The sequence below is a fragment of the Arachis hypogaea genome, chromosome 8, assembly GCF_003086295.3.
Source record: "Arachis hypogaea cultivar Tifrunner chromosome 8, arahy.Tifrunner.gnm2.J5K5, whole genome shotgun sequence".
NCBI classification, from domain to species: Eukaryota; Viridiplantae; Streptophyta; class Magnoliopsida; order Fabales; family Fabaceae; genus Arachis; species Arachis hypogaea.
The window spans coordinates 26999408-27021543 of record NC_092043.1 but is presented as its reverse complement, the minus strand read 5'-3'; the positions used below and the strand labels follow the sequence as shown (position 1 = coordinate 27021543).

The window sequence follows — 22136 nt, the reverse complement described above, 5'->3', positions numbered from 1 at the left end:
ATTTGTCCATTCCCTATTCCATTGAACCAAGACAAAGCATCTGAATATTTTTTCCTTCTCCCCATGCCACAAGAATATGTTGAAAAATGTCATTACTCTGTCGACATCTTAAGTAATTGAAAATCCAACTTTGGTGCAACTCTGTTTTCAATTTCCCTTTAATTTTTCACCTATGTTGAGGACACTTTGCTGGGGACTGTTGTCCTAATAATATTATCAGTCTCTTAATACTTTTTTTTCCTACTCCTCCTCCTTTTAGGTATTCGGTACTCTTACTCTACTATCTAATTGTTTATTAGATGCGCAAAATCCTTCCACGTTTCTATTCTCGCAATTCTCTACCGGTATTTATAGGTAGAATCATGGTAAAGTCTTCATTATCTGATACTGACCTATTGTATGGTGCTTTACTCCCTAGGCAAGAATTTAACGTAGATATGTTTTAAGGAAAACCCCATACAGAATTAATTCTTGTACAGCCCCTCTTGCAACTTCACAACTTGCAAAGGGAACTGAACACTATTGCACTACTCTAAGATATCATATAACCATACATGTGGACTTGTTAATAAACAAAGAATGATTTGCTTGACTACAGAAAAACACATACTTTCCAAACAAGAAGCTTCTTCTTTTTTGCCCACTTTTTCAATTAACTGACTGTTGATATTGACAAAAATGGTCATCATTGTTTGCACTTGAAATGCAAAGAAAAAGCCGTTCATATGCAGCCACCATCTTGGTGGCCGTGAACAATTTCAAACCTCTTTGACGAGCAACCTGACCTTTATTGTGTAGAACTTCCTTTCCATCCACCCATGATTCATATACAGCCTTCTTTAGAGCATTCACTGTTGGTGAAAATGTATAACCCATTTCACTGCCAACAATCACAGACCCCACAATGCTTGCAAGCCTTGTAGCCATTACTGGTTTCCCACTCAGCATAGCTTCTATCAAAGTGTGATCCAAACCCTGCGCTCTCAAAGTGGGGTTGACAAATAAGTCAATAGCATTATAGAATGAGGCCAATTCAGATTGGTCAAGAGGCCCCAGAACCACTACATTTTCCCCAAGTTCTCTGTACCTTGCTGCCCAAGGACCATCACCAGCAACCATAATGATGCTACTCTCTTGGAATGTGCTGTTTTCTACCATTATCTGCTTCAAAGCTTCAAGCATCAAAGGGTGTCCCTTATCCTTCACTAATCTCCCAGCCAGTCCTATTACCAGTGATTTAGAATCCGGAATGCCATGCCTCTTTTTGAACTCCTTCCCTACCGAAATATCCGGCCTGAAAACATCTTCGTCCACGCCATTCAGTATTATGTGCACCCTTTCTTCCGGGATCATGTAGACCCTCTTTAGGATATCTCCTGCATGATCACTGGTGGCAACGTGGTGAGCATAATTTGGGAAGAACTTCACTTCCTCAACAACCTTGGTAACTCTTTCAGCCAATGCATTTGCCTTTGATTCTTGGGGGCTTCTTAGAAGTTCTTGAATGATGTCGGAATGAATCGTCTCGTAGGCAATACCGTGCCAACTAACAGCCAATTTAGTGACATTGCGAGATCTAGTGTACCTAAGACCAACACTTTCAGTATGAACAATGTCAAATGGTGATCCTGTTTTGTTCTGTTCCTGAAACTGTTCCCAAACTAAAGCTTGGTCAAGGTAACCGCCTGGTGTTGGTTTTGAGAAGTGAAAGCACAAGTTTCCAAGTTCAGATTTCGGGATAATGGAGGAACCTGGTGAAGTGGTGAATATGTGAAGTTCATGGCCTCTTTTTGCAAGAGCAATGTGGAGAGTCATAGCATGGCGTTCGAGCCCTCCGGCATGAGATCCCTGAGGCCATTTCTTGACAAAGAGTGCAATCTTGAGAAGCTTTGAAGGTGGCTTTGATGAGAAGATAAGGTGGTTCCATGCAAAAGGGTATGAAAGGAGGTTGATGATGGTTTGGTTTTGCTTTTCTTCTATTGCTCTTAGATGGTATGGTGAGAAGAAATAGCAGTGGCTCCACGAGTGGAATATGATGAGAGAAGAGAAAGAAAGGGTGAAAAGGATGTAACAGATATGTCGAAAGCTGAACATGGAATTAGAAGCTCTAATTTCCTTTGCCATGAACATATCTGAAAATGAGATGAGAGTGAGACCACTCATATGGTAGCTTTAAGAGTGATGATATTTCTTTAATAATTAGTTTTGAAAACACGCAAAGGGTAGCAGACATAAACACATGGTCTCAACTCTCAACGCTAATTTTGCTTCATCAAAATCTCGTACATCGGTGTAGTTTTAATTAATTCACCGAACCCATGAAATGCAAAAATAGAAAAATGTAAAACTCGCCGTTGCCGGGGATCGAACCCGGGTCGTCCGCGTGACAGGCGGAAATACTTACCACTATACTACAACGACTTTGATGCTAATCTTGTTGGTAATTATGTTAATTTCGTAAATATTTCATAGCCTTTCCAATTGAAGAAAGTATAAATCCACCTACAAATGATCAGCCATTACTGTTTTCATGGTATTTTAGTTTCACTCAACATCAATAATTTTGACTTGAAGAGCAAAGTAACACCAACTTTTTCTTTGGTTGCCAAAGTATTTTCTAGCCTGACAAATTAAAGAAGGTCTAATCCATCGTGAATCTGAATTTTATTTAAAAGTATATTGCTTGTCAATAGATTGTTGTATATATATGGCGGAATTTAAAATTCGCCACTTACTTAAGTAAAAGAGTGAACTAATTACTTGAACAAAATTGATTAAGTAATACCAAATTTAGTAGGCAAAAATAAAAAAATACAAACTCATTATGTATTAATTAATAGTTCATCTGATTACAATGCGTCATTGAAGGCTAAGGATTGAAGGACATGATACACATAATCTTTTATAAATTATAAATCGTATTATTTCATTAGCTCATAGCAAATTTTATATATTGACTACTATTGAAGATATGAATTATAAAACTTATCCAAACATAAGCTCATAATTTCCTATTATATATTTGCGTGCGATTTGGTGGCTATGCATTCTATTATATATGATTTTTGGTGTGTGGTTGCCATAATGAAACGCAATACTCTCCCAAGTTTGAAGAGGCAACAGTATTACTTGTTTTTCTGTCTTCTTTAATTTCTTGCAAAGGAAATAATGACCAGCAAATCTGCAATGCTACACCAAATCAACTGAAAGTATTATCATTCTTGAGAAAAAAAAAAAAAACATATAGACAATAGTATAAATAAATTAGTTAATAGAGGAGGAGGGATGTGATCAATTTGTTGGAAGTGGTTAGCATGTAATGTAAATTAACTACCTTAGATATATATTAAAATTAGTTATCAGTATAAAATATATATTAAAAATAAATTAATATATATATATATATTTATATATAAATATAATAAAAATTAAATTTAATAACTGATTTCAATGTGTAAATAATATTTTTAAATGTCAATGGAGGCAGGTTGGGTTATAGGCTTGCAGCAAGTTCAACGAATGGCTGGTGAGTAATATTAATACAGGTGGATAAATATACCGTCCAACTACTAAACCCAACATGGCAACATATATCAAACTAAAAAATGGCTTGCTAATTAATATATTATCTTTGACAGTGATAATGATTTGAGGTCTGAATATGAAAATCCATGCTAGACAAATTACATCTTTCAATAAAATCTCTAATATTTATCTTTCCATAAAACCTCATATATTCATCAAAAAGGAGTTAGTTATAACAAGATAATAATTTCGGATTCACACTTAAACGAAAGTCTTTAAGAGCCAATATAATTTTGGATTCACGTCGTAAATACTATATCGAGTGTTGGGAATAAGACACCATTCCCCCTTGAGAAAACACCTTTGACAGAGAAATAAAATAGATACAATCACAACACAAGAATTTAACGTGGAAACTCCAATTACCGGAGAAAAAACCACGGCCGTTGTCAAATGACAACCAGAGAATATCACTATGTGAAAATTGTTACAACACATAGACTTCTTTCTCTCACCGGCACCCCAGTACACCCACACTCTTTCAAAGCAAATATCTAACTACACCTCACAACACTCTCTAATCAAAGAGTACAGAGGAAAAGAAAAATCAGATACAAGCTTAAAGTGTTTCTGACTGGTGCAAAAACAAATGAAGAACTTAGCCTCATATTTATAGCCTAGGCCACCCACTCCATTTGCTATCCTAAGCAATGTAGGACTAATTCAACCAAATCCTAACAATCTCCACCTTGATTGAAATAGTCACACATCTTCAGCTTCCATTGTCAACACCGACAATTCTTTGCTGCCATTGTCTATACCGACAATCATAGTTCAGAGAACTATCATACTCCACCATGAAAGTATACTCACTTGGAATTAGACCACTCCAAGAATTTCGCCTTGGTACAGATCGAAACCTTGCTGAAAATTCATGGTGCAACTTCCAAATTGGCTTTTCCTGGAAGTTCTTCAGCCATCGACCTAACTCCGCCACACACCTTGCATCTCAACGCCAACCAATGCCCGTGTGCAATTGTGGACCCGATTGCCACAACTTATCCTTATCCATGGCAGTGCGGTAATACCATGAGGATACTTCTTGTCTTCTAGAGAACATCATCTTCTCTCATAGAGAGAGCAACCAGAGATCTTCTCCTTCAACGCCTTGTGCAAACCTGATTGTATCAACACATCCTTGACTTGTACTTGCCACAAGCCAAAATTGATTCTTCCATCAAATTTCTCTATTTCAAGCTTCACAGCACTTGAATATCCTGACATTGTTGCAACCGTATACTGGAATATTATAACTCAACTGTAGACCGTGCACTAGGAAGGGTCCCCAGGAAAGAGAGGTGGGTCACAATGGACACACTTAAATACCAAGTCTTTCCTTAGCCAGAACCTTTTCCAAACTGCACTCTCACAGAGTCACACTGCCTTCCAGCAACAACAACAGCAACCAAAGAGATTAGACTAGGCTGCAACCACAGAGCATACTAAGAATAAATCCTACCGAACCGAAGCTCTGATACCACTTGTTGGGAATAAGACACCATTCCCCCTTGAGAAAACACCTTTGACAGAGAAATAAAATAGATACAATCACAACACAAGAATTTAACGTGGAAACTCCAATTACCGGAGAAAAAACCACGGCCGTTGTCAAATGACAACCAGAGAATATCACTATGTGAAAATTGTTACAACACATAGACTTCTTTCTCTCACCGGCACCCCAGTACACCCACACTCTTTCAAAGCAAATATCTAACTACACCTCACAACACTCTCTAATCAAAGAGTACAGAGGAAAAGAAAAATCAGATACAAGCTTAAAGTGTTTCTGACTGGTGCAAAAACAAATGAAGAACTTAGCCTCATATTTATAGCCTAGGCCACCCACTCCATTTGCTATCCTAAGCAATGTAGGACTAATTCAACCAAATCCTAACATCGAGAAACTAACAGAGTGACAGATAATTTTACAAATAAGGAATATTTTTAAGATTTGAGGCTTCATGTGTACTTCAAGGTTATTCTAACCCTATTTTTGTTAAAAAAAAAAAATTATTACATACACATCAAAAATTGACTATTTAACCACTCATGATTTATTTATGTATAAATAAATATATATATTTTAATTTATTTTTAATATATATTTTATACGAATAAATAATTTAATAATAATTTTTTTGTATAAATAGATAGAATTTATATTATTATCCTATATTTCAACAAAAAACTACAGAAATGCTAATTGTCATTTTTAAAGATTTATTATTATTTAATTAATTTAAATATTTATTTTTATATGTTAATTATTTAAAAAATAAAAAAATTATTTTTTATTTTTTTTCTATGACAAAATAAAAAAACAATATTTAAAAATACTTAACTGCACCAAAAAAATAATATTTGTAAATATTTGATATATATCTTTTAAAAAAAATAATAAAAGATTATTAAAATTTATTACTTTTTATTATCAGTTAATTATTAATATTTGAAAATATAGAATAAAATACGTTAAAAATTACTAAACTAGAGTAATTAAATGAATGATTAAGTAGTTGCCAAAAACAACAAATTTGGACGAGTCCTAACATTTGTTGAGCTATTAATCCATCATTTTATATAGCCTCCGATGAAATTCATTATATGAGGGTGGTTGATATTCCGGTTCCAAACATTTTAAAAAGCATAGCATCACCTGACTCCTCTCACTGATTTTGCCAAGTCTCCGTTTTTGGTTTCAACTCAAACACCCCACTTTTCTAAACCAATTAAATAGGCACGTCTCAGTGTCTGACTAACCTCAGCCCAAAACAGAGCACACACTATGTAATCATTATCCCCTGCTTCTCCTTCTTCTCCTTTTTCTCCTTCTCCATAATCATCAACTTCATCTCCTTTTATTATTATGGCTGCTGATGACACTTCACTACCTTCTCAACATCATCATCAACAACAACATCTTCTTTCTCCAAACCTGCCAGCAGAGGAACACCACAAGGAAGATGATCTCATCGCGGAACTAACTCACCACATGGATCGCTTCTTGCTTCAAGATCATCATCACGATGATCATCATGACAAATACGATTTCTCATCACAACTTGTATTCTTCTTGCTTCTCTCTCTCTCTTGTTGTTTTTTCAGTTACTTTTTCTGTTATCATTTTAACAACTTGCTCTCCTCTTTTTAAAGTCATGGGACTTGATGGCTTCACCGCAATCAACTCTCTGGTCACCTTTGCCATCTGAAGCTTCCTCTCAAGAACCGTCGCCGCCACCTACACCCGGCACCACCAACAACGGACTCTGCTCCTACCAATCTCTCATCCACGAACAAATCAGAGCCATTGAAGTAAGATCGTCACACCTCATAACGCTTCATCTAATTTCATTCATTTCGTTGCTAACTTAATTGCTATGTGATTACAATGAACAGTTGTCACGGTTAAAGCAAGAGCAGGTTCTTTCATTGAAGCAGAAACTGATCAGTGAATCCGAGGACAAAGAACAAAATCACGACGACTCTTTGTGTCAGCAGAAGAAAGGTAAAGCTGGTGGCGACGGCGGCGGCGGCGGTGGCCTTGGAAGGAGGATTCGTCCGCCTCCACGGCCAGCTCCTCTGCTTCTGCAGCAGCAATGTGGTGGAGGCATGAGGGCACTCTTCCTTGGTAGTTCCGCTTCAAGAGGTGGCACCGGAGTTTTCTTGCCTCGTGCCGCCACCGCCACTGCCACCACTCCCCCACCACATTCAACCGCCAAACAAGGTAATAATAATCATAATCCATCTCATCATATATCATTTTTATCTTTTGAGAAATTTCATGTAGATAAATGGTTTTGACTTTTGACTTTTAACACTGATTAAACTACAACTAATATAAAATTTGTGGTTTAAGTTTCTTTCTTGCTTTTTCCTTTGTATAGTTATCAAATTAAATAGTTATTACTTATTAGTATAAAATTCACTGTAATTATGATTTATGGAGTAGTGATAATTATGTATCATGAGATGTGTGTGAGTGCAGTGCGTAGAAACTTAAATGTATATTGATTTTTAAAACTATTCTATCCGAATTAAATATATGTTGAAATATAAAATATAAAATATATAAATTAAATAATATATGTATTTATATTTTTTTATTAAAAGTTTTTTTATGATTTTTTTTTTTTTTAGAATTTGGTGAAGATAGATCTGGTTCATTCACTTTGGGATTCTGTGTCCTTTCCCACAGTATTGTGTCGGTTTCCTTCTTGTTGAACAAGTTGGTTAGTGAAATGGAATATGAACAAGAACCATTCCTCTTTTTTAAAAAAATATTCCAATCAATTGTGTAATCTAGGAACTAAAGTGGCTTTTATCTTGAAAAGATTTCATCCTAGTTTCATCCCCCAAAAACCTATGAGAGAGGGGAAGATCTATAGTATAGTGTGGGAAATTGCCACTTTGCATGATAATAGTGACCAAATATTCTTTTAATGGAGTTTGAACTAACATGCTTGATTCTTCCCTGATTTCCTTTCGGCAAAAGTAGATGCTCTACTAATAGCAAAACTCATTACTTTACGTCATTTAATTTGTTGAGCCATAATCATGATAACATTAAAAACTATCTCTAAACTAAACAAACAAGTACAACAGTAACTCACAGCTAATCTAAAGAAACACATATTAATGAATAATAAGAAGAAAAAAAAGAATGTTTTTGCCCAGAAAAGAAAAATCTAAATTCTTCTTATCACAACAAATAACTGATTTAATAATTAATTTTGAAATATAAAAAAAAATATTTTACAAAATAAATATTATTAAAATTTTTTTATGGTATGTTTAATTTGTGTCCTTAGACACACGGTAGCAAAATCCTATAATTAATCATAGAATTTCTAATTAATACTTCATTACCATTACTAGTATCATGTTAGTTGCAAATACATGAAAATTGAATTAAGTTTTGTGTTAGCAGGTAAAGGTTGCTCCACAGTTCTGATACCTGCGAGAGTGGTACAAGCTTTGCAACAACACTTTGACCAAATGGCTGCCACAGCTGGACCCAAAGCTGCTGCCTTTCCTCCTCTCCATGGTATCCTACCCTAATTATCAAGCTACCATTTTCTTCTATATGCTTAATTAATTAATTTCCAACTGTCTAATAATTAATACTAAGTTATAATATTTATATCAGCTCAACTGTATACTTTGATTTGCATGCAAGTTATTGGTAATCACTATAAAAAGACAAATACAGCCGTATCCTTTAATATAGGGTGTTCCTATATCCATGGTATGCTTAATTAATGGCAGATAGCAATATTTCATGTCCCCATTTATTGCCCCTTTGTTTTTGGGTGCTGGAGAAATCATTTCATTTGACTAATAACAGCATAAGAAGAATGTTAAAAGACCAATAAAATTTATTATTTTTTTTGTTAGTAATTAATTATTAATATTAAAAATATGCTATTAGATTACTAGATTAAAGAATAAATTTGGGTTGATCGAATGTTCAGCTTATTTGTCCAACTCAGATTTAAAAAATACTGTAGATAACAAAAAAATTATTCAACTAAAGACAAAAAATAATAAACAAAAATCATAAATTCTACTGATTTTTTAGATTTTTCATAATATAATACTGTAATAGAATTAAATATATTATTATTATTTGTATGATTTTGCAGATGTTCTAGTGAATACTAATAGGGATGGCATGTATTCACTCGAGAAGCGGCAATCACGGAAAGCACCGATCCAGAATGATATGATTCTGCCTCAAGAGTGGACGTATTAACACTTCACAAAGAGGCACATTCACATGCACTTCTTTAGCACATAGGAAAATAATGATAACAATAATAAATAATCTTAATCATAAAATTATGCAAGGAAAAGGAACTGTCCTTGAGGAGGGAATCTTTTCTCAGATGCATTGTGGGACTAGGAATGATCAATAATACATACGGATTTTTATAATAATATATTTTGTTTTAGGTAGGGTGTAAGGTACTCAAGAGCCGTGACACACAAGAATACAAAAATGTGTAAAATAATAAAGGGTATTTTACTTGTATGGCTAAGCAGTTAAGCTGCGGTGTTGACTCTCAGCGGAGGATGTCTTTTTTTTAAAATCCTTTGTAGAAAATAAATAAATAAATAATAATAATTCAGCTCAAGTTGTGGCAGGAGTTTCCTTCATCTTGTTATTTAATTAATTTGCTTTCCTTTTCCGCAGGCCATTATATACGTATATTATATGATGCAAGTATATGTATTGGTAGCATATTATTATTTTTGGTTTATTATAATTCATTCACATAGTTAACCAAGGTTCTCCTTAATTATACATTCTGGCGTCAGGAATCAAGTTGGGAGTTTGGGGTTTTTTAGATTCCAGAATCTGGAATATGGAGAACACGTCAACCTAATTGGACAAATTATTTTGTTGTGCTTTTATCATCATTATTTCTCTTTCTTTGACTAGCGTAGCATAGAATAGAATAAGATAAGGAAAGAAAACAATTTGATATCTTTTACATATTTTTTATTTTGTTAATTATTTTTAATATATCATTTTTTTCATAACATAAATGAATGAACCCAAGTAATTAAATGGGGGTAAGTGATGAAAGTTTGGGTGTTGAAGTGAGGGGTTAGTTGGCGATGATGTTGAAATGTGTGCATGTGGTGTGTGGGTGGGGTCATGAGGTGGCAGATTCCTTCCCTTTCCTTTCATTTCATTTTATTTGGTCAAACCTCCAAATATTTATAATTTTATATCTCCAAATTTATTTGCTAATTGTTAATTGTAGACTTTCATAGGGGATATAGGTACTGCTATCCCAACCGCATCTGCTATAGTGCATTAGTGCCATACGCCCATTACCCCGGTAGTTAATAAAGAAAAGAAAAAAATATAAAAACAGCAATGAAATTAAAAATTAATTATAAAATATATATTGAAATATAAAAAATATAATAAAAATAAATTAAATATATAATGATTAATTTTATAATCAATTTTTAATATAAATATAATATTTTTTTAAATTAATTATTTACAAAGAATATTTAAATATAAAATAATATTAAAAATAAATTAATAGTATTTATATTTATATATTTATTGACAAATATGTAGTAATTAATTTTTTTGTTTACGTAAAATTTGGAGGATGTTCCGCCTGACTTTTTTTGTAACATTAACCAAAGCTGATCCTCATCCACCAGTCCACCCACTATAATTCTAGGCCTCGACACACACAATGCTCTTTTTTTTTTGTTTGGTCATTGCACAATGCTCTTTTATGCATAACAACTTATTTATACACTAGTGGGCTCTTAGCCCAAATATCATTTTTCTCTTAGCCCAAATTAGTTTTTCACACTTGATCCCACCATTTTTCATAAACTATTTCATTTATCCCTCCTAACTCCTAACTCCTAAGAGAAAGAAATAGAGATGAAAGAAATAGAAAGGAAAAAAAAGAAAAGAAATTAAGTGTATTTTTATTTTTTTTAGACGTGTTTGAATGAAAGAAAAATAAGAAAGAAATGTTATAAAAAGATATTTTTACTCTTATATTATAAAATATATTAAAAAAAGTAAAAGAATAATATTGGAAGTAGAGAGAGAGATTTAATTTTCTCTCCATTTTTTCTCTATTGTTAGAAATAAAAAAAATTGGTGGGTCCCACCAATATTTTTCACCCATTTTTCTTTCTCTCCTATTTCTCTCCTCAACCAAACAAGGAAAAATAACTATTTTCCTTCCAATTTCTTTCCCTCTCTTTTCTTTCCTCCCATTTTCACCTTAAATAAACATAGTGTAAGTCCCAACTTAACTTCCTTTCAGCCAACAACAATCAAATAAAAATAAGATAATTTGTTAATTAATTTCACTTCTTTTCTAGGGGTCGCAAGTCAGCAACTATGCGGGTCGGATCGGGTTGAATGCAGAACGAGTTCATCTATCTAATATATATATAGGGTAGTTTTCTGGTGGCTAAGATTACAATGACTAAGAATGGCCAAGATTTGAGTGTCTTATAAATAGATGACATATGAAAAAGAGTATGCAGGTTTTTAGTGGGATTGATTATTATAAATGCTAGTAATTATTGTAGGACAAAAAGAAATGTCATGACCAAAATTCTGTGTATATTATATATATATATATAGAGAGAGAGGTAGTTTTATATATATATAGAGGGTAGTTTTCTGGTGGCCAAGATTACAATGACTAAGAATGGTCAAGATTTGAGTGTCCTATAAATAGATGACATATGGAAAGGAGTATGCAGGTTTTTAGTGGGATTAATTATTATAAATGCTAGTAATTATTGTAGGACAAAAAAAAATGTCATGACCAAAATTCTGTGTATATTATATGGGCTTCTCATGTAAAACAAAAAAGTTCTATTAATCATTTTTGAGTGTATAATACCCAAAACTAAAAATCCATTATAATGATGGGTCAACAAAATTTTTTGAATTATTAATAAATAACGGTAATTTGAGGGAAAAAAAATTATGGGACATTTATATAAATTCTTGCTATTAATGTATTTGTAGCATAGATTATATGAGAGAATAAATTTATAAAATGTTTAAATTTTATAACAAAATATTATTTTAATAAAAATAACTATTAAACATTATTATTATTATTATTATTATTATTATTATTATTATTATTATTATTATTATTAAAAGAAAAATGATTGGGATTAACAATTTTTAGTATTTTTGGTAATTGTTTAGCAACATAAATATTAAATTATATTTAACAGATAAATTTTATTAATTTATGTGTATAAATTTTGAAAAATTTGAGTGAAAATAATAAATATAGGTGTAAATTAGATGCTTATTGTGTGTAAAAGATATGTAATATGAGTATAAATTATTACTGATTAAGTACGAGACAAAAATGATAATACTTATTGGCCATGTAGCATTACTTTTAATAAAAATATTTATAATAAATTAAATTAATAATATTTATCTTTTCACTTTTTGAATTCACTAAAGCTAGTACGTGTAAATCTTAAATTCATACTTAGGATAATTTATTTAAATAAACTAGTTGAAAATCAATAATACCATATTATATTAAAAATGGAAGCATCATAATTCTGTCATCTCAATATTGATATTTTTTTATCCTTAAATAATGTTAATTGTTTTACTATAGATAATTATTGATTTTTTTTGTAATTTTATTCTTATTCGAATTTAAATGTATTTAAAAAAAGTAATGTGATTAAGAATAAAATTTTAAAAAATATATATTTAGAATTAGAGTAACAAGATTAAGTCTAATTTATTTAGATGTAATTAAAAAAATAATCGAATAATTATATACTGTAAAAATAGATATTATTGCAAAGTTAAATTAAAATTTATTTTAAAGTTAAAAATAAAATATAACTAAATTAAATATTAGAAAATTTTGGTATATTCAAAGCAAAAAATTATAATATATACTTTATTTTATATATATCATGCACTTTATCTTTTATATTCGGCATCTGCCAATACAGCCTCTTTCAAAAACATGGAAGTCTCAATATCATTACTTATTTGATCGTCAGAGTCACTATAATTTAATATTTATGTTGCTCAAAAAAATACTAAAAATACTAAAAGTTGTTAATCTCAATAATTTATCTTTTAATAATAATAATAATAATAATAATAATAATGTTTAATAGTTATTTTTATTAAAATAATATTTTGTTATAAAATTTAAACACTTTATAAATTTATTCTCTCATATAATCTATGCTACAAATACATTAATAGCAAGAATTTATATAAATGTCCCATGATTTTGTTCTTTTTTTTCCCTCAAATTACCGTTATTTATTAATAATTTAAGAAATTTTGTTGACCCATCATTATAATGGATTTTTAGTTTTGGGTATTATTCACTCAAAAATGATTAATAGGACTTTTTTGTTTTACATAAGAAGCTCATATAATGTACAGAGAATTTTGGTCATGACATTTTCTTTTTTGTCCTACAATAATTACTAGCATTTATAATAATCAATCACACTAAAAATCTGCATACTCCTTTTCATATGTCATCTATTTATAAAATAGTCAAATTTTGGTCATTTTTAGTCATTGTAACTTTAGCCACCAGAGAACTACCCATATATATATATATATATATATATATATATATATATATATTATGTTATATAAAAAAATGTGTTAAAAATGAGTGTTGAATAAAAAAATATTTATTTATATAACAAAATTTAAATATTAAACCAAGATTTTTAATTAAAAATTTAGTATTTTTATTTTTATAAAAATTAAATTTATTTAGTAATATATAAATATTAAATTATAACCCAGAGATCTATTAAATTATTGAATATTGTATTTCTTTGTTATGATCAGAGTTGAGAATAGATAAGACTAAAATAGAATTGGTGTAAACTCTACTCATTACCAACACTATTCTTTTTTATTTTTATTTTTTCCCTCTCACTTGAGTCACTTCTGTCCTTCCTACCTCATTCCAAACAAGCAAAGCTAAAAAGGAAAACGAGGCTTTATCCCACGCACTAACTTCGTTATCACCTCCACCACTTAACAATGTTTGGTTTACGTGTAAAGAACAATATATCCAGCTTTTATTAAATCTCACCAATTTTTTTTTTATTAAAAGTCACAAGTCATTTTATATCAATACATAGAATTTTTTTTAAATATATGTGTTATAGGTTTAAAATTGTAAAAATTTAATTATTCTGCTGATTTAAAATTTTTAATTAAATTTCTATATTTTTTTTAATTGAATTTCTGTATTAATTTTTTTTAACTAAATCATTTTTAATAATAATTGACTTAATTTTATAAGGATCTAACTAAAAAAAATTAGTATAAAAACTTAAATAAAAAAAAAATATATAAAAATCTAATTAAAAAAAATTTTGATACAAAGACTTAATTAAAAAAAAATATAAAGACCTAATTAAAAATTTTAAAAAATTATAAAAAATAATAAATAATTAAACCTATTGTAAAATATGCACAGAAAAAACCGAAATGCACGGGTCGTTCTCCACCGCACCAAAACAAAAGAAAACGCATCATAGCGAGAAAGTGAGAGAGCTCTTTCAAGGGTAGAGACATTGGAGTTTGGGGAAGAAACGCATTGTCGTTTGCACTTCGAGGAAGGACACTCTATTTAGTATTTAGTTATTTACTACCATTATTACTACTAAAACCCTCTCATGCTTCTGCGTTTTCTGGGGTTTCTCGCTCAGACGTCGTTCTGCTGCTAAACGACGGCACCGACACTCCTTTTCTTCTTCTACAAGCTATAAACGACATCACTTTTACTTGCTTTTCTCGTTTCCCCGTCTCTCGCCTTCCTCCATGGTAACTGAGCTTCTGATTTCTGTTTTCGCCTTTGCTTTTGTTTTCAGATTCTTCTTCTTCTGATCTTAGCTAATGCTTTACGATTTCCATAGCTCCACGTTTTTTTAATTTATTCAAGCTGAAGTGCTTTTTCGTTAAAAGGTGTTTGTGTTGTTCCTTTTCTCAGCTTGTGGAGTTTTATCGTTTCCATTTTTGTTTTATTACTATATTTTTTGGAACTCCAAACGAGGCGCTAGTGTTGTGGACTTGTGGTGTTTTTAGATTCTCATAGCAAAGTGCATTTTGTGAGTGCTGATTTTGGAATCGGTAACTTCTGGCTAAGGTTTTTGGAATCGCAGAATCAACAGTAGTCGCTCATTTTTTCAATTTTTTTATTTTTTATTTTTATTTTTTGCTATATCTCTTTGGATTTATCAAAATTTGAGATTGCGTTCGTTGCATTGCATGGACCACTTGTGTTTGTTTTTACTTTCTGCATATTTTGGTTCTCTTGATGTAGGTTTTTGTCCCTATGCTTCTCATTGGCTTTACCTGTTTGAATTTTGTTTAAACGAACGTTTTATTTGTTTTTATTGTTATCTATTTGTTCCCTTGTTTTTCTCATACTTTTTACCCGTTCAACCGGGTCAATTTTTGTTATCAGAATCGCTACAATTGAAACCAGAAAAACTCCACTTAGCCACACACTTGAGCCTGGCCTTTGCCCTTTACTCACTATTTACAATTACAATTTTTTTAGTCTTATCCATTCCTACCATATGTGGGATTCTCCATTTGCATGTACCCGAGGTTAATTTCTTTTATTAATTTCCCCTACTTTGTTTCTTAGTGTAGTTAATTGTTTACAGCGCTGGAGCTTGATGTACTTGATTAGTTGGTGCGGTAAATCTAACTCAATGCCGTTCCGATATCACTTATTTGTTTTGCATTTGGTTCACAACTCCATATGGTTATAAAATTTAACCAACGCAAATTAATATGGTTGTATAAGATTCCCCTTATATTGATTTAATTTTACATGTTCACTAAAATCAGCATGAAAGCTCTATTTTTGGAAGTTTTTCTTTTAATATAATCCAGCTGTGTTGTGCAGCTGTAAAGGTGAGACGAAGAATTTGCTCAACTGCAATCACTTTTGAAGAAAGGTAGTAGATTGTTTCCAGAGTGGGAGTTCGGAAAGTCTATGCAGTTGATATTAGGTTAGAACATAGTTTAACCATCTGCCAGCATGAGCAGAAAACTTAGTGATAGTTCAAAGCCAGAGAAATCTTTTTTGTCATATGCTGATCTTCATCATGAAATCACCAAAAGTGAGGAAGAGATTTCATTAGAATCCAATGATAATCATCTAAAGCAAGAGGACTGTAGAATGGCAAGCGAGGAAGATGAGCTGGTGAAGTACATGTCAAAGTTGCCTGGCTATTTAGAGAGAGGTGTAAATATTAACGAGAAGGTTTTGAATGTTGGGGTCCTAGACTGGGCTCGTCTGGAGCAATGGAAGTGTGGCTATAAGCACGTACCTGATAGAAGTAGCCAGAGCTTGTCATCTACTAGTCATACATCATCTTCTACATCAGCAGATGGATTCTCTGGTAAGTCTAACAGAGGTCCTAGTTTGTCTCCTTGTCAAAGGATATTCCGTCCATCAATTCAATCTCACTCTGTGGCATCTTCAGTGCAAGAGAACCCTGGAGTTGTAAAATCCTTTGGAGGAGGTGTTGGGAATTTTCAGAATGTTGGAGGAGGTCGCCATAGTAACGGTGTCACAAATGGCAAACATGTTCGAGCTGGTGATCATCTTCCCCAAAACTATCCTACCATTATACCCAAAGTATGCAAAAGGGAAAGTACAAATCCATATAATGATAGGGAAAGTGGCATCTTGCCAAATGTCCGTGGGTATGAGACAGCATCATGTACTAAGCTGGAAATCAACAAGCAAAATGGTGGATCGGAAAAGAGAGTGGAGAATTTGAGCAAATCAAATATTGATACTGTTGACCAGGGTGCAGTCAGGGAAAGCAAACCCATTGTCGTTCTTTTGCCTAGAGACAACCCCCAAAACAGTCATTGTGCAGCTCCTAATATGCAAACATCCTCAGATTTTAAGTTAGGAACTCCTTCTCTGACAAAATATTCAGAAAAAGTTAAGGAACATTCCCACAAACATGCCTGTCATCTGTCAAATGAAGTTAGCAGTAGCTGTTCACAGTTTAAAGGGTCAGGATCTAGTCCCACAGATCTAGAAAGCATCAAAGTTCCAGCCTCTACCATTTCTGCACCATTTCCTGTAAAAGGGGGAATAAGCCCATGCAAATCTAGAAAGACTGAGGAAAGGAAACAAACAATTGCCACAACTTTATCTGCTAATGGGCCTCCCCATGGAATAAATCAGAAAGTAACTACTGAGAAGTCAAGAAGCTCCTCGCCTTTTCACCGCCTAGGCATCAGCATTGGCTTTACTAGCAAATCTGGCTGTAAGGACACTTCGCATGTGCCACATCAGAGCTCTTCAGCAACTCTTAAATCTAGTTCAGAACATGTCAGGGGTTATGCTAGGTCCAACATATCGGGCAATGATAGAGCTGGGGATGCTGCCAAAAGCAGGACCAGCCCTTTAAGGAGGTTATTGGATCCACTGCTAAAACCGAAGGCAGCAACTTCCAGTCACTCCATGGAGTCATCTCAGAAAGATTCAATGTTAATAAATAAGAATTCCAGGTTAAGTAATGAGAAAATCTCTATTCTTATGCCTGAAAGAGAATCGGACAGGGACCACAGGGTAGGTTGTGCCACAATAAATGCTGCTAATTCATCAAAGGACAAGAAATACATGGCATCAACGTTTCAAGGTTTTTTGAGAATTGCTGTGAAAAATGGCCAGCCCCTTTTCACATTTGCTGTTGACAACAATAGCAACATTCTAGCAGCCACTGTGAAGAGCTTACCTGTCTCAGCAGAGGATGAATGCAAATGTATATATACCTTTTTTACCTTTAGGGAAAATAAGAAGAAGAATGGAATTTGGATGAATCAAACAGGCAAAAGCAAAGGTCCTGATTACATTCACCATGTTGTTGCCCAGATGAAGGTTTCTGATTTGCACCATTATGATTCAGCCAGTCAGAACTTTGTGAACTCTTCAGCGAAAGAGTTTGTTTTGTTTTCAGTAAAGCCAAGGCAGGGTGATTCTCAGGTCACTGACTACCAGCCAAATGATGAGCTTGCTGCTATTGTTGTCAAATCACCTAGAGCCATCAACGTCATGAAGTACGAGCATCAGAGCAGTTGTCAAAATGACATTATTAAAAACAATGTAGGGGTAACAGTGGTGCTTCCTGGTGGTGTTCACAGTCTTCCAAGTAATGGTGGGCCTTCTTCACTAATTGAGCGATGGAAAACAGGTGGATCATGTGATTGTGGTGGTTGGGATTTGGCTTGCAAACTTAAGATTTTTGCAAATGAAAAACATACCTGTGGAAAATCAGGAACGTCCAAAGCTTATCTTTCAGATCGATTTGAGCTTTTCCTCCAGGTATTTTTTTGTTGATTAATGTCATTGCCTCCTAATTATTTTCTCTGTTTTGATTGCAGTTGATTATCATATGGATAACTAGTTACTAATGTGCATCGTGAATATCAATGCTAACTACAGGGGAATGACCAAGACCAAGGACACCAACCTGCTTTCAGTTTTTCCCCATTCAGACCTGGTATATATTCAGTAGCTTTTGATTCGTCGCTCTCACACTTGCAAGCTTTCTCCGTCTGCATTTCGCTAGTGGATGGCAGGATGCCATATGAACTTTGTCGATCAAGAGACTCCACTGGAGTAAAAAACCTGAGAGAAATGATGTTGGCACAAACAGAAGAATTAAAGGCTTTTGGTACTTCGGAGGACACTCCTGCAAGTTATGTGGCTTATCCTCCTCTCTCTCCTGTTGGTAGAGTCTAAAGTTAAACATGGAGTAGAGTCTACTTCTGATATTTCCTTAACTGCATTGAATGTGCAATAAGAGAAACCCGAAAAGAATGGTTTTCCCACAGAGATTAGCATCAGTTACTCGAATCTACCGCATATAGATAATAGCTTCACAAGTTCATGACTTGATCTGTTGTGGCAAAGCGGAATATGAGAGAAGAATGATAATCCCTTTTTACTCCATTCTTCCAACAGAAGCAGGTATTCAAATTGTACTGTTTGATAAACTATGATTATGAGATATCAATCAATGAAGTGTGAATAGTTGAAGCAAGCTGTATTTTGTAGCCTCTAGTATAGTAGTATTTCTTAAATATTTGTATCTATTACTTGGTTGAATATCAAATCAATGAATAAAATCATGCATCCTGACTTTAGAGTCGTATCCATTACTATCTCAAGGCAATATATATAAACTTGATCACCACGGTGTGACAACAAAGGCTCACATACACTGAAAGAAGGAAGTATCTGCTAGATGGTGCTAGTTCTTGTTGCCATGGTGATTACTCAAGTCTTTCATCGCATTTTCTAATTTACAAATTGCAGAACGGGTTGAGTCAGTTTTCATCTTACTATATATGCATATGCTTTTATTGATAATAGCTTTCATGACTGGAACTTTGAACTTGTTCTTGGGCTCAAACATCGAGAGAAAAGAGGGGGGGGGGGTTGTTTATCTTCTAGGGAGTAAAGATGGTTTGTAGTGCTATATTGTATAAAAGTTTTACGCTTTAGTATTCATATATGAAGTTGTCAAGCTAGAAATTGTTAAAAGGGAAAAGTGGTGAGAATTTAGTGTGTAAATGATATAGCATATTTTTATTTTTACAGTATATATATATATATATATATATATCTTTGTTGGTTGGGGAATAGGGACTCATTCAAGGATGACTAATTCTTTGTTATTGCTGATCATTCATTTACGGACAAACAGCAATTCAAACTTTTGACGTGTTGGTTAAGTTTGCAAAAAGGGTGTAGCATATGAGCCCACACAACACATTTAATCATGATTCAAAATCTAGGCAAGAGCCAAGAATATATTTTGTTACAACATTTAAGGTATTGGAGTGAATTGATGGTGCAATTGTGCAACAGTAGCCATGGTCCAATCATGCAACTACTTGTTAGTAGTTAATTCTCCTTTCCTTTCAATGTTGGTTTTCATTTTCAAAACCTTTTCTTTTTCTATAACCGGAATCCAGACACAGTTATTCACTGGTTGCTACGTCACAAATGGCCCCTTTGTTCTGGTTTCTCTGATTTTCCCCTTTCCTATCATCAGAGCCACCGCCCATTGCACTGCTGTTTTACCTTTTCTTCTTCTGTACTCATAATTAACATGACTATTTCCCCCTCCCTCCCTCTGTAATATGTTAAATGTTTGTCCTTCTTTTTCAGTGTCTCAAAGGTCAAAGACTCAAAGCACTCCATTTCCATGCAAATGACGTACTCCTCAGCGAGAACAAGCTCTTTAGTGAAAAACACACAAACCCAGGGGTAATAAGCCCTACTAACTCTGCTTATTCTTGCTCTGTTCCCACCATCACTTTTAGGGTACTCTTCACTCTTTAATAACCATATAATAATTATTAAGTAAAGCCCTTTCAATTACTACCAAACAATTGTACTATGCCACTAGTCACTAAGCTATTTATTTACATACCACCATGGAGAGTCTAATTAATTAATTAATTAATTTATCTCTCTATCTTGGTCAGTCAAAAAATGTTCAAAGTGACTGCACTTTCTGTATATGTATATGTATTCAAAATTTAAAACCATAAATTGGCCTAGCTAGTTAACCATTGGTCACATATTTATTCATCATATCTTTATCTTGCAGCTCTTATCTTCAATTTGATATATCTAAAAATACAAAAGCCACAAACACAGCTAAAGCATGTCACGGAACTAAAACTAACTTCTTGTAAGCAATCCACATATCCAGTGAACTCATCTTTTTCTGTTTGGCTTTTGAGGATCGAAGAACATTCCAGTCCAGCTTATCTACATTTGTTTTCTGAAAGAGCCGAGACTATTTTTTGGAGCAGAATGATTATCATCATCATCATCATCATTTTTTGGTGATTTGTTTGGATATTGATCTTCACAATTTACTTCAGACTGTTTCCTCTTCACCATTGCCATTGACACGTTCCGAACCTTCTGTTGTAGAGTTGTTTTCTCTGAAACAATGAATCAAATTTAAGTTCACACAGTTAGTACAAATTTAGGCCTTCTCTATTTTTATTATTTTCATTTAACCAAAGCGAAAGCGAGGATGACAAATAAACCGACCTAAACGACTCATTTCCACTTTGAGTTCTAGAAATATTAGTTTCAGCAGCTGGCTGCTGAAGTTTAGCTTCTTCCTCATTTAATTTCTACAGAGGCATTGCTTTATCATTAAAACATAATCACAAGAAATAGCACAATATTCAGAACAAGGAAAAAGCTTTGAAATTATTGATCTTCACACTCACATCAACAGAAGGATTAAAACTTTGAAGTGACATACGACCTCTTGCTGCCCCTGGATGGGGATCACCTTCCATTATGAGTTGGTCTGCCCCTGGATGGGGATCACCTTCCATTATGAGTTTATGACCACACCGCATAGGAAAATAAAACAACAAATGAAAATGATAGTTCCAGATTAAAAGTAATTATATATCAGATCTCAATAAAAATTTTAGCACAAGCATAAGAAGGGTAAAACACTAAAACAACTCAAATCATTAAAACAACACAAATCATTAGTTATACAGATTGAATCTATTTAAGTGTGGGTTACAAAGACCGAGTCAAAATTGCAGAGTTAAGGCAGCCTCGCAGCGCCGCCGGGGGGTGCTTGCTTATGACAACCGTGTGCACATACATTGATAGCTGCACTCAACCAGCGTTGATGCACCAGATCCCATCGGATTTTATCTAAAGTTGCATCGCATAAGATATAATAACATGTCTAAATTTGTAAGGCTAAAACCACCCAACAGTAGATAACCATATCCCTCGGACCAAAAGTAATTAAAGCCAACCATCTTAGAACCTAGAAACAATAGTCATTCTCTAAAGCCTAATTCATTAATATTAGAAGAACACTGCTGTTTCAATAAGCAGCAATCAAGAAAAATCAATGCCAGTACAATTCACAAGTTGCTATGAGAATTCTTACTGTTCATTGTTCAGAAAATG

The 22136-nt window shown here is 33.2% G+C and overlaps 3 protein-coding genes, 1 non-coding gene and 1 pseudogene across 8 annotated transcripts; 2 read left to right on the top strand and 3 right to left on the bottom strand.

Annotated features, from left to right (window-relative positions):
* Window positions 1-300: 300 nt before the first annotated feature.
* On the bottom strand, window positions 301-2271 carry LOC112706667 (uncharacterized). The gene has a single exon (XM_025758088.3). The coding sequence runs from the start codon at window positions 2161-2163 to the stop codon at window positions 649-651; it is 1515 nt and encodes a 504-aa protein (XP_025613873.1). The 5' UTR covers window positions 2164-2271; the 3' UTR covers window positions 301-648.
* Window positions 2272-2349: 78 nt separating this feature from the next.
* On the bottom strand, window positions 2350-2421 carry TRNAD-GUC (transfer RNA aspartic acid (anticodon GUC)). The gene has a single exon. It is a non-coding gene; the product is annotated as a tRNA-Asp (tRNA).
* A 3703-nt stretch (window positions 2422-6124) lies between these two features.
* LOC112706666 (uncharacterized) lies at window positions 6125-9744 on the top strand. Its single transcript, XM_025758087.3, has 5 exons — window positions 6125-6652; window positions 6742-6900; window positions 6985-7312; window positions 8516-8632; window positions 9231-9744. The coding sequence occupies exons 1-5, from the start codon at window positions 6455-6457 to the stop codon at window positions 9338-9340; spliced, it is 912 nt and encodes a 303-aa protein (XP_025613872.1). The 5' UTR covers window positions 6125-6454; the 3' UTR covers window positions 9341-9744.
* A 4857-nt stretch (window positions 9745-14601) lies between these two features.
* Window positions 14602-21170, top strand: LOC112706663 (uncharacterized). 5 transcript variants are annotated; one of them, XR_011865011.1, is made up of 5 exons: window positions 14602-14950; window positions 16044-18485; window positions 18606-19133; window positions 20340-20438; window positions 20929-21170. XR_011865011.1 is itself a non-coding variant. In XM_025758085.3 (3 exons), the coding sequence occupies exons 2-3, from the start codon at window positions 16179-16181 to the stop codon at window positions 18903-18905; spliced, it is 2607 nt and encodes an 868-aa protein (XP_025613870.1). In that variant the 5' UTR covers window positions 14621-14950; window positions 16044-16178; the 3' UTR covers window positions 18906-19321. The 5 variants fall into 5 exon arrangements, 2 of the variants coding, with proteins under 2 accessions (XP_025613870.1, XP_025613871.1); XR_011865013.1 differs by lacking the exon at window positions 14602-14950 and adding an exon at window positions 15570-15739; XR_011865012.1 differs by lacking the exon at window positions 14602-14950 and adding an exon at window positions 15589-15739 and having other exon boundaries at window positions 20340-21170.
* On the bottom strand, window positions 20845-21906 carry LOC112706664 (uncharacterized; annotated as a pseudogene).
* Between the last annotated feature and the right edge of the window lie 230 nt (window positions 21907-22136).

What these genes read in the sequence shown, in the direction of transcription:
- LOC112706663 (XM_025758085.3), top strand. Translation starts at nt 16,179, where the DNA reads ATGAGCAGAAAACTTAGTGATAGTTCAAAGCCAGAGAAATCTTTTTTG. An exon ending in GATTTGAGCTTTTCCTCCAG is followed by an intron (nt 18,486 to 18,605) that starts GTATTTTTTTGT and finishes TGCTAACTACAG; the next exon opens with GGGAATGACCAAGACCAAGG.
- LOC112706666 (XM_025758087.3), top strand. Translation starts at nt 6,455, where the DNA reads ATGGCTGCTGATGACACTTCACTACCTTCTCAACATCATCATCAACAA. An exon ending in ACGATTTCTCATCACAACTT is followed by an intron (nt 6,653 to 6,741) that starts GTATTCTTCTTG and finishes CTCTTTTTAAAG; the next exon opens with TCATGGGACTTGATGGCTTC. An exon ending in AACAAATCAGAGCCATTGAA is followed by an intron (nt 6,901 to 6,984) that starts GTAAGATCGTCA and finishes TACAATGAACAG; the next exon opens with TTGTCACGGTTAAAGCAAGA.
- LOC112706667 (XM_025758088.3), bottom strand. Translation starts at nt 2,163, where the DNA reads ATGAGTGGTCTCACTCTCATCTCATTTTCAGATATGTTCATGGCAAAG.